Source organism: Perissodus microlepis, chromosome 12, assembly GCF_051167445.1.
Source record: "Perissodus microlepis isolate ML-2025 ecotype Zambia chromosome 12, ASM5116744v1, whole genome shotgun sequence".
Classification (NCBI taxonomy): Eukaryota; Metazoa; Chordata; class Actinopteri; order Cichliformes; family Cichlidae; genus Perissodus; species Perissodus microlepis.
This window is the reverse complement of record NC_140472.1, coordinates 18,410,492-18,423,387: the sequence shown is the minus strand read 5'-3', so window position 1 is coordinate 18,423,387 and position 12,896 is coordinate 18,410,492. Positions and strand designations below refer to the sequence as shown.

At 39.6% G+C, this 12,896-nt stretch overlaps 1 protein-coding gene across 1 annotated transcript; it reads right to left on the bottom strand.

Moving 5' to 3' along the window:
* Positions 1–4,212: 4,212 nt before the first annotated feature.
* On the bottom strand, positions 4,213–12,827 carry mvk (mevalonate kinase). The gene is made up of 10 exons (XM_084945686.1): positions 12,430–12,827; positions 12,014–12,161; positions 11,364–11,508; positions 9,583–9,738; positions 9,052–9,155; positions 8,862–8,907; positions 8,631–8,721; positions 8,104–8,223; positions 6,074–6,227; positions 4,213–5,169 (listed from the first exon to the last, which is right to left on the bottom strand). Exons 1-10 carry the CDS (start codon positions 12,505–12,507, stop codon positions 5,018–5,020), a joined length of 1,194 nt encoding a protein of 397 aa, XP_084801812.1. The 5' UTR covers positions 12,508–12,827; the 3' UTR covers positions 4,213–5,017.
* Positions 12,828–12,896: the final 69 nt, after the last annotated feature.

The following is a 12,896-nucleotide window of genomic DNA, read 5'->3' as shown; positions in this document are numbered from 1 at the left end:
CTACAACATGATACAATTCCATGATGGAAACTGAGACGTGGACTGGAGCTGCTTTGCGTCATGTGCTTCAGATGTTCACAGTAAAACAGCTCAAGCTGGTCTGTAGCTGTGGAGCCATTTCATAGGCATGAAAGAAGCCTCGTTCTAGACCAAACAGATCCTCCAGGTGGAAACCTCTTTTGAAATATTACTGTCTGTGTTAAGGCCAGTTTAAAAGGGGATTACAAGTCTGGAGGTTGGGGAATATATGTGTCTGTGTGTGTATACACATGATATATACATATATTATATCACCATATTTTTTAAAAATAGTATTTTGTAACTATGGATTCCAAATGCCCAAAAATGAAATCTTTGGATGAAAACACTGCTATTTGTTTTATTATAAAAACTGTTTTAATGTGATTCATTTGCACAAACACATGTAGGATTTACAGTGACATGCATAGCTTTAGCTTTATATTGACTCTGTTTCAAAACAGGCCTATATGTTAACTTAGTGTTCCTCCTCTCTACAGTTCTTCCATTACAGGCTAAAATCTCAACATAATGCAATATTTACTCCTCAGTTACACCTTAATAACACCAGGTTGGACCCCCTGTTGCTTTCAGAACTGATAATTAGGCATGAAAGCATCACAGAGTTGCTGCAAATTTAGTGGTTGCCACATCCACCACATCCCAAAGGTGCACTATTGGATTAAGATCTGGTGACTGTAGAGGTCATTTGAGCACAGTGAACTCACTGTCATGTTAAAAAAAAAGTTTGAGATGATCTGAGCTTTGTGTCATAGTGAGTTATCCTGGTGGAAGCAGTCATCAGAAGATGGGTACACTGTGGTCATTAAGAGAGCAACAACATTCAGGTAGTCTGTGATGTTTAAATGATGCACTACTGATAATAAGGGGACACGGTGTGCCAAGACAATATCCCATGAAATCATGGACACATGCTTTCATGTTGTTTACCCCAAATTCTGACCCTACCATGTTGCAAATGTTGCAGCAAAATTAAGGCTTCCAGACTGTAGTATAAATATAAATTTAACTTCCTAAGACCCAAACTTTTTCATGCATTTTTAATTTCTCTTTGCCATTTGGGCTGGTTGGGACCTGATGAATGTAAAAACAAAGAATTACCAGTTTTGTTTTGTTTTGTTTTTTTACCTGATTTTTATTTCTGAGAAAAATAAGATCCACATATGAGGACATTCGTTTTAAATTTTGATAGAACAGTGGCAATATAATGTCCTTGTAAGTGGATATCAAGCTCTTGTAGAGCAAAATTTAGTATTTTCGTCTAGACAACCCAAAATGTGATATCCACATATGTGGACACCAGGTCCAGGAGGTTAAAACTATAAATAATTTACATTTTTAACAGATATTAAAGGTTTCCAGAGTTTTAGTGTCAGTTAAAAATATTGAATTTCAATACCTTAGAGCAGATATTTACTTTAACTTTTCATTCAGTGAAATTTTAGCTGCGATTAACACTGACTAGCATTTTTTAGCATGCTAAACTATGACGGTGAATATTGTAAACATGAGAATTAGCATGACCGTGTTAGCATGCTAACATAAAGCACTGGTCTGCAGATGGGGTGTGATTAAAAAGTTTTAGCTGTACCACCAAAATAAAAAAAAATTAAAAAAAACCCTACCTGATATAAAAATGTTATGCCACCACCTTCAAGGTCTGATTTTATAAAATGCTGCACTGCTCCTTCTCCATTTGCGCTGCTTCTTGACCACTTGTGTGTCCAATTTTATTTTGTGATGGAGGACAAATCTGGCGAGTAAGCAAGGTGGTTTGGCCATAAATGCCTGACTGGCACATGATGGCATACAACACAGTTTAGGTCTTTTGTGCTCAATGTTCTCCCTCAGAAGTCTCGGGACATTACAGTAGGACTCAGTGATGACAGTATGGCCCTGGGTGATGAATTCAAGGTGCACAACCCTGTGAAGGTTGAAGAAAATTACAAGCATGCTCCTGACTCGATATACCACCTTCAGGCTAGCAAACTGGACAGTTCCTCTGAAAACCGCTATTTGGTCTCTGGGTCATAGCTGAGAGCCACAAGCTCTCGTCACCACTGATTATCCTTGGCATGAAGCTTGGGTATGAGAAGGATGTTTGCTCTTTGCACAAGTTTGAAGCCCATGATGAAGTCAAAAAGGCACAATGGGATTTCCAGGGAGTGCTCTAAACATAAGAAAGCTAGCAGTGTTACACAAGGAGATAACCTTGAAGGAGAAGGCAACCAAACTACATTTAAATCATGTATGGATTAAAAAAAAAATGTTTAGCCTCACATTTATTTGTTTTTTGTTTGGTTGAGTAGAATAATTTCCATCCTTCAGACCCCTGAAGATAATTTTAATAAACAAACCAAAACTTCCTCCACCACCGAGCGTTCACAGGACAGAAGTATTTGCAAATCCTAAAAAAAAATGAGTAACTCTGGTTTGTCTACTCAAGTCACAACCACTGGATGATGATTAAATGCTAAAACTGTCACAAAGCACAAGCAGACCAGACTCAAAGTGAGCACACTCACACTAAGTCATAGCAGACCGATTAACACTGTAGCAACAAAGTGTTTTTAATTATGCACTGGGTTACTTTATCAATAATGAAAAAACTGTCTTAGTTGTTCATCATGCTTTTTGAAAAAGTTAATCATTTACTCAAAGAGTAAGAACTAAAAGCACTTCTTGACATATTGGTGAATGTAAACCTGAATCCTTTTGAGATCTTCGACGGCCCTCCCGCACCATGCTGCCTTAATCGGACCCCTGCTGAGAACACCGGCCACCGACCTCGACTTAGTAAAAGGGCAAACACCCCCAGGAGGGTCATGCAGCTCATCGTGACAGAGAGGATCATCATGATGTTGATTCTGCCTCATTGTGTTCATTTGAATGCTGGGCAGAGGAGCGTTGCGCAGATATTTCCTGCTGTGTGCCAATTCCACATCCTCTTTTAAAGATATGAAGACATATAATTCAATCAGTACAAGACGTTTCCCATAATAACAACCCAATAACAAACTGTGATCCAAAAGCCTATAGATGCAAATGCAGACGTTCGCTGTGGGAAGTCATACACTAAATCCCCATTGGCGAAACCAGTAGACATCAACATGATATCTTGTCAGTCAGGTCTAATTCTGTATTCAAACATAATGGCTCCTGACAAGCATTTCACCAGTCGACCGGGGACCAGAGGGAATGTGCCACAGTGTGCATGACCACTCAGCAAATTCACATTTACCATTTTATTCCTCCTGCTTGGACAGAATGAATTATTCATCCCAGATTCTATCACATTGATCCACACAGACAAAACTCCCTAAAACCCCTCAAAATGTTAAATGTTAAATGGTTTGTACATCTCGCTCCTCGCTGCGGGGACAGCGCACGTTTTTTCCACTGTATCTCTCTAATTTTGACATTCTCCCTCTATCCTTGACCCCCTTCCTCACTCCCTCTGTTATCTGAAATCATCTTAGGCCTGCTCCTTAGATTCTATTCATCAGAGCAGAAAGAAGCAGGCGCTGACACTGATATAAAAAAAATACCATCTGTGCCTCGCAGGGCTAAAAGGAGCGAAAGAGAATGAGACAGAAAAGAAAGAGAGGGGCTTCAAATAAAACTGGCTCCGTTGTCTCGCTCTTGTCCCCCTCCCCTCCTCGTCAATGCCATTTCAATTGAAAAGCGCAGTGGTAATTAAATTCCAGCAGGGGTTAGGGGCAACTGTGCGGCACGCTGACGGGGGGCTGCCCTGACAAAGATGACACAATTCAAGAGGACAGAGGGGGCGCCAGGCAGAAAAAGGAGGGAGGGTGACAAATGTCGTATATTCACGCACGGTGCCAGATTTGTACTACTCAATCTTTGTGACATTTACCAAAAAAAAGCAGAAAATGAAATAGATATTCAAACTCAACTGAATCCCCCAATGACCTTTTCCCCAAATCAGTGAAATTCTAAACAGATCCGTCTTCTCCATCTGCGACATTTGCAGAATACTCTGTAATGCTTTCAAGGGAGCGATTAGGTGGAGAAGAATTTGGAAAAGCTGGTTTGTGTGTGTGTGTGTGTTTGCGCGTCAGCACAAACGCGTGACTGAGAAGGACACTCGTCACTGATTCACATTATAGTAGCGCTAATCCAGAGGCTCCAGAGAAAGTCACACACTCCTGCTTTCCCTCTTTCCCCATTCTGTATTAGCAAAACAACACAGCCAGTTAGCCTTTCACTGCAAAAACTAACAGAGCATAAAATAGTGACATTTTACCAAAGTGCTGGAGAAATTATAGACGCTCTCAACAAGGAAACAACTGAAATCACATCAAATTCTTTGGTTTTAGTATAATTAGAATACATTTTAGCACACCAAAATTTCAGAGGAATGCAGCAGTGCATGATGGGATTCAGAGGTTTTTAAATGGTTTGCATCATTTTTAAATATTTCATGAGAGTGAAATCTGTTGAGTTTGATTTTTTTCTTGTTAAATAATGTCTCATCGTCATCACGACAACATTGTATTAGAGGAGGAGTATTTCAGGATTGGTGATCTTTTAATGTACTAAAATATACTGACCCCTACTGCTTTAAGCATTTGGAAGAAAATATAACTTAATCCTGCCAGTGTTTCACTTCCATGTCAGTCAATTTTATGAGTGCCGTCTTCTGCAACTCTCCTTCCATAGAGAAGCATTTGTGCAACTCTGATGCCACCTACTGGACTTAGATGTCAGTGCACAGGCTCGTAAACCATGAGTACATTTTCACTGAATAAGAAGTGTTACCCAAAACACAACATAGTTAAATCGTCACAGATTTAAGAGAGATTAGACCACCCCATCCCACCCCACCCTGCCCAGATTGAAATGCTCCTTGGTCCATTCGGCCTCCTTTATTAGTTCAGTATACCTCAGGTCTTGAGATAATAAAAAGCCCACTATTACATCTGTCCTCCTTCGCAGACACTGCCACGGGTGAGACTTAGTAGTGATTTAAAATCTCCAGAATTTCCTCCTTAACAGAAATGGCCGAATGCTGCTGGACACCTGGCCCACCAATGCTTGTTTCCCAGCAGTCAAAGCCACAGTCTTTCAACTCCTGCACTGTACTCTGGACCATCAGGGAGTCGGTTTCTATAAAACAAGCCAGTTATAACAGGTAATATAAGACAAGGTCAAGACAGGGATAAAAATAAGTCACTTCAGTTAATAAGCTGAGGCAGACTTGGTGTGCTCTGTGAGACTGTACCAAACATCTGCTGCTTTTTGCAAAAGAAATGGTCCAAAACAGGGCTTGACATCATCTCAACAGTAAGGATGCAGCTGCATAGTAATACTCACAGTAACCACACAGAAAATGTAAAGCTTCACATTCAAGAGCAGCTTTAAAACACAAAGATAAAATAACTTAATCCTCCCTTCCTTAACTTAAAGAGCTGCACTATAAAAACCCTCTGAGAGCATGTAGACTAGACAGATATGGAAACACTTGGAAATTCCCTCAGTCAGAAACATTTGCTGAGAAAACAAATAAAAAAGCCTTTGGAAATCTATTTGGTGTGGTTAAGACTTGTTAAAATTCAGTATGTTACAGGCTGCAGGCATAAACAAAGGCTGAACTTGCAGGTTCTCTGCTTGTTTGCTTTGTCAAAGAGAGGATGATACAAAGTTTTCTTAGAACCAATTGCACAGTAATACTTGCATACCAAAGACGTTTTCTTGCACAGCCTGCTCATCATTTTCTGCCACTCAAATCGTTAATATGAGAGTGAGGGGGAATTTGAGGGAAAAAAAAAACAAAAACAAACTTGCTGTCAGCAGGAGCCTGACAGTTTAGCTCTTCAAACATTCCTCATCAAAATTAATTCATTACAAGACTGAAGACCAATCAGCTGAAGGATGTGGAATAAATGAATGATTAATTTGAATTATGCAAGTCATCTAAACTGCAAAGGTACTTATAACAGCAGATAAAGTGCATTCCTTTAAAATAAATTACTCTTCACATAATCATTTAAAAATGCACAGTAAAAAGCACCTGGTCTCAGAAGCGTGATGCCACAGCCTCCTCCCCCTGCACCTGTTAGCTTGCTGTGGAGTCCTTTGGCCAGTGTGACCAGGCAAAGTCTGTCCAGGGCAGGGTGCCCCACCCCCATCACATTCAGATGGTGCTGGTTGATATCAATGAGTTCCTTTAAAGGGTATCACACAGCTGTTGTTAATTCATACATGCTACTGGGAGAAAATCAGCTGTGTGGTTTAGACATTTTCAAACCAGCACTATGCTACAACAGTTAACAACACTAGCTAATGTGCACTAACTTTTGTCTAACTAGGTTAGACAGCTAGCCTACACTTGCGTAGCTAGCAACTGTATCATGCCGGAGTGTAAATACTATTCGGCTAACCTGCTAATGTGGTCTAACCTGCTAATGTGGTCTAACATGGTCTTGACTTTAGCCAGGAAGTTATTTTGGAAAACAAAGTGATAACTTTGCACAACTAGCACCCCTTCTCTGATCACCTCAAAGATCAAAGTCAGCTTTGTCTCAAGTATACAGTATATTTCTTAGTTACTATACATTATACAGTACTGTGCAAAAGTCTTGTGTTGCCCCTCATTCTTAACATTTTGAGAAATAGGTGGAGAGATTTACTGAAATGTGCAAACATACATGAAAATACAATATTTAAGGCCAAAACAAAGTGAATGATTCTAACAAGCTTGAAAGTCAATGCTTGGTATAACCACCTTTATTCTTCAACACAGCCTAAACTCTCTAAGGCAAGATTTCTTGTCTTTTCTTTAAGTAGTCTTCAGAAAAAGTTCTTGGGGCTTCTTGAAGGACATTCAAAGCTCTTCTTTGGATGTTGGCTGCCTTTTGTTCTGTTCCCTGCCAAAATGATCCCACACTGCTTCAATAATGTGGCGGTCCGGGCTCTGAGGAGGCCAACCCATGACTGATAATGCTCTACTGATGTGTTTTTCTATCCAGGTATGCTTTTACTGCACTGGCAGTGTGTTTGGGATCATTGTGATGCTGTTACCAATCAGATGCTTTCCAGATGGTATTGCATGGTGGATCTTTTTTTTTTTTTTTCCTTCTTTTGCCCTCCACTTGTTCACTTTCCTCAATTTTTTTAAGGACACACACACTGCCCCAAGATATGACAAGTGTTCAGCTAAAAGTTCTTTTGAAAACACTTTGTTGGTACAAAAAATAAAATTTTATGTCTGCAGTACTAATTCAACTAAAGAAATCGGAATACATGTTTTGTGAGAAGTTGCCAGTAACAAAGTACCTAAAGATATAATTTATAATTGTTTCTTTGCTAAGTTGTCTATTATGTGTAGACAAAACTAGTTTATCCCTTGAGTTAGGTGCCTTTTTATGTTTAAATGATTCATAGGTCAGTGTTAAGTAGCTTAACAAACAAAAAACACTTCTGAGAAAATGATCAGGTACAGGGACTGGACTGAAATGACTGAAAAAGCAGCCAATGTCCAAAGAAAAACTTCTTTCAAGAACTTCAGAAAGCCTGGAGAAATATTGCTGGAGTCCGTATGTCTGTGAAGTTTGTCAGTCATCCAGGTCATCATAGTCTAAGGAGCTTGGAAAGAAAAGCGTCTGGACTTCTTTAAGATTCTTGAAGACGTTTCACACCTTGGCTCATGTGATAAGGCAGAGGATCACAAGGGGGTCCATGACCCTCTTAGTGATGCTCCCAATAGGGCTTAAAAATCTGGTACTCTCCACCTGTTGCTCTCAGAACTGAAGAAGCTTCCCGAATGAGAGGTGAAACGTCTTCAAGAAACTTAAAGAAGTCCAGACGCTTTTCTTTCCAAGCTCCTTAGATTGCTGGAGACCACTTAAAAAAATAAATAAATAAAGTGGAAACCAAATATAAAGAAATGAGGGGTGGCTCAAGACTTTTGTACAGTACTCCACAATACATCTATTACATTATTTATTTTAGATGCAGCAGACTTTCAAACAGAAGTAACAATGACATTTAATGACATGTTTATAACTCAAACTGCTTCACAAAATCAACTAATATTTGTACCTCTAGAATATTGTAATGCTCTCCTGTGATGGGCTCGCAGGTCATCTCTGAGAGGACCTTTTCACAAGTGCAGGAAATGGCATCAACCGAGTCAAGAACAGGTACCATGATGGATGGAAACTACAGGAGGGGAATACAAAACCCAAAGAGATTAACTTTTCCAACATCACTCGTGCAATACAATAACATCTGTACACACATATTATTTTTAATGGCTGTTTTCTGATGGATAAGCTGCATACAAATACAGATTCTGGGATGGCAGGTTTGACTTGTGCTCTAGCTTGATCACAACACTGTCACAACACCATTCAGGCCGAATTCTCCGTCTCAGACAGAAATCTGCACACCTGCTGGTGTCACCAAGGCAACAGCGCACAGGGGTGCCGGCTAAGAGTTTAATTTTAATATTTTATGAAGGCACTCAACACCACACGCAGGAGTATCTGCCAAGCAAAAGCACCGCCTATTATATTAATTACAGTGTCGGCAAGTAACACACGGGGGAGGAAGAAACCATTTAGTACCTTGTTAATTTTGTCCTTCACCCCGGCAACAAGTACCTTGGTGCTTCGTGGTACTTTGGTGTTAGTGAGGAGGATTCTTAATAACGGCACCCTGGAAGTAAAACAGACAGATCAGAGGGTTCATTCAGACGTATTATTCTGGTGCTTTACTGATGTATTAATTTTGTCCAGACAATGAGTTTGTTAATTGATCCTTTAAATAAAATCTAATTAATAATCCTTCTTTAGTACCTGCTCAGCGGTATTATCTTTCCAGCCAAGAATCTGAGCATGCCGCCTATGTAAACCAAAGATGAATCATTAAAATCACGATAATCAGATAACAATGAACAATGATGGTGCAAAACTCTGATGAGTACATGAAAGAGTGCGGTACAAAAATGAAGGAAGGTGTAACAAGCTCCACATTTTAATGCCTCACCCCACGTTCCTACAGCATTGTCCACTCCTGAAGGATTACCGTGGATGATCATCTCCCCTTGGAAAGCCCAACTGTTGATTAGCTCCAGTTTCTCCTGACACCACCTGACACCAGTCATACCAAAATAAAAGGAAAAAGTGTCAAAATCCTAAAACGATTATATACGAGACAGTTTTTCAAAAAAAGAGGCAGTTGTTATGAAATCTGCAAATTTAGCCAGAAAATGTTAAAAGTACTGGTGTAAAATGCAATATCTTTTGTATTGTGAACTGCAATACAAGTTGTGTTGTGGTGTTGACCAAACCCATCCATTAATTTTTCTTTTTAACAAGTTGAATGTTATAATTTAAGGCCTCACCTTCAACTTCAAACCAAAAGCCTGTGTGACACCATTTCCATTGTGTGATGTGTAATTTAAAATTTTACACTTGCTGTCCCATTTTTCCAGCCCTGCCGTGACGCCTATACAAAACGGCAGCTGACAGCTACCGCATACAGAGCTCGTGATGGAGATGGAGACCTGAACATTACCTGGCAGTGTGTTCCCACTCTTTGAGAGGAGGGGGGATGGCTCCACTCGCGCAAAGCAGAGCTGCAGCTAAACACACAGAGTAGGCGGCACTTGACCCGAGTCCTGCTCCAGTCGGCAGCTCTGACCACACAGTCAGCGTCAAACTGGGCAGCTCACTGAGAAAACAAAAACAGAAACTGCTTTTATAGAATTTAAATTGTGTATATGTATGACTTTTGACTGTATATGCACTGAAACGGTAAAAAAATAGTTACAGATAATAGAAATTTGCAACTGTATCCCCAAAATTAGAATGAACACAACCTGTGAGCATCACTGTAGATTTAAAAATCCTACTTATTACTTCTCATTTACAATCAGCTATCAGTCATTTTTAATATATAGAGTATACTTCATTAAGTAAAGTACATAATATGTGATATTGCCTTCTGTACAGTCATGTGACTCTTACAGCACACATGTACACTACTACATTCAACAGAAACTTGACACTTCTATCAATGCCTGTCAGTAATGCTGCTTTTGGGCAGAGGTGAATACTATAAACTAAATGTCCAGCTCTTCTCTCTCTTTAGAGGAAAATGCATACAGGCAATAGGGCACAGACTGGCTCAGTGCCAGACTCTCATTAGCGGGGATCCTGTCACAACCCATCACCTCTCTCAGACATGCCACCGCCTTGTCAACGCCGATTAAACCTCCCAACAACCTGCAGCTTAATGCTCCTCAGCATCTTTTCTGTTAACAGCTGCCGAAGCAGTTAATACTAACATCCAACCAATACCTTTAGCATCTTCATTTTAAAGAAGAGAAACTTTTCCCTGAACCTAATCTACTTCACTGGTAACTTAGATGTTTGGAAATTGAACTTAAAACTACATTTATTGCAAGTGGGCACAAGACCAAAACTAATACAATCTACTGTAATGTGTATATCATTTTAACAAGGACATCTAAATATAAACAGAGTTATCACTGGGCAAACAATAAAATCTGAAATGCAAGAAACCCCACTATTATACGCCACAGAATACAGTGGTACACACAATAAATAGCCCTCCCTGAAGCACTCTCATGCACACACTCACAAACACACACACATGCACACACGCACGCACACACACAGAAAGACTGTAGAGTTTAAACAAGACAGAGTCATTTTGTCATTTGTCATTATTTGTCTGCACACTGTCTGAATCACCAGTAGGTGGAGAAAGTAATAGCTGCAGCCATTTTCAGTTGCACCACCTCTGGGCAATGAGTTTACAGCTGCAGTCTTTCATCATTTTTACTGGACTTCTCTTTTGAGTGTTTACTTTTGAGAGTTTGCCTTTAACACTTGTGTAACCTGTGAGCTAATATAGAAATGAAACTTCATCTTTTATCAGATGTTATAACAGAAATATAACATAATTACTATCCTGTACTTACTAAACATCAAAGACTTTGACTGCTTTAGACAAATGACCTTTAACCCCCACTACTCCTAGAAAAGTACACAAGAGTCATGATAACAGATTTCCTGTTACTCAGCACAAAATGCTCCTTCTAAAAAAAATGTTAAATTTTACACTGTAACGCTCTGTCTCAGAATGAAGTACCGATATTTTTTAAAGAGTTCAGTGAGTGATTGACTACAGGTTTTTAAAAAGGCACGAGTTATTACTTTCCTATGTGCATAGAGAGAACATTTTCATATATACACCTGCAATTTGTTGATGCCTTTGTGACAAAAATGGCTACAGATGTGCAAATGATGAGAAGAAGTCCTCTCTCTCACCCTGATCCAAACAGCGACAGGTAGAGGTAAAGGAAGGATAAGGTGGCCATGCTGCAAGTATCCAAGCTTGCATTGGTTACACCAATAAATTCCCGCAGTCTCCTCACAAGTTCAGCATCCAGGCGTTGCACCTCATCCCTCTTACCTAATAACATCAATTAAAAGGTATATCACACCAATGCACTTTGATCTGTAACTGTACAAAACCAAAGCATATAGTTTAATCTGGCAAATTACTTAAAAACCTGTTAATTAAGACTGTCATTAGTTGGCGCATCCAAAGGCTGACATTATAAAAAGACAGTAAATGGAAATTTACAGCTGCAAAAAAACTCGCTAAATATTTCTGACCCGGAAGCTCGTAAATTTAATCACTTTGGATGGTGGTGAGTTTGTAGTACCGTCAATGATTCTCAAATAATTATGGGAAATACAGTAAATGAGTTGCACTTTTTTCCTACTTTTTCCACACTAAACACTTCAAATTTGTCTCCCATTTAGACACAGACTGGTGTTACAGTGGATATACTGCTGTACCACCAACATTAGGCCAAAATTGGTCTCAGTACTAAAATTTCACTGTAGGATGCTTGAACTGCACGCAATATCATAAAAACAGAATTTGCAGGAGCACCTCTGATGCATCTTACCATGGAAGTAAGTAACAAGCTGGTTCAGTTGTGAAAGGTCCCAGCTGAGGAATGTGTCGATATTGGGCAGGTTGATGCAAACCTTGCCAAAAGTAGTGGCTTTCAATCGCAAATATGTCCTCAAGTTTAAGCTCACAGCAAGAGCCACCTGCCATGAAGCAACATTAGAACAAGAAAAATGTTAAAGAGATAAATAAATAAAATCTCCTCTTTTTTAAAATTTTTGGTTATTAACTTCATTTAGTGCCTTTTCATCAAAGACATGCTGTAGCTTTATGATAACGGGGTAAATATTAAAATATAAAATGACACTTTTGCAATTGGACAGGTTATTTGATAAATCTTAATTAGTCATATTTTTGCTAAGATGCTGACTGGTGCATTAAATGTCATTATGGTATCACTTCAGAGCTTACCTTTCCGTGAACGACTGCATGCTCTCCGTGTAGGATCGCCTTTCCAGGAGCTGACACGTAAAAGTCCGTCACTTGCATTTCTGTAAAAGCTTCCAGAGCAGAGCACAAAATATGCCCAAATCTACGTAACTCAATCGCCTCAGTTCAACTTTTCACTGACAGCATTAATAACAGCTAGCTTAGCTAATGTTAATCCGCTGAACAGGCGAGAAGCCGTAGACAGCTTAGTTCCACAGCACCGTCCTTTACGCGAACATTTATGACTGTTAATAACTGTACAAATGAATTTTGTGATTTAAAAAAATCATGGAGCAACACTACATTCTCTTCACGAGTATCTGAGAGTGTTAAACCGTGACCTGACACACGGGACGAGGGACGAGCGAGGATTTCCTGTATCCAATCAACTCCCGTTCAGCTGGTCGAGCATATTTTCGTCTGGCCAATCAGCATCCAGAACTCTGCCA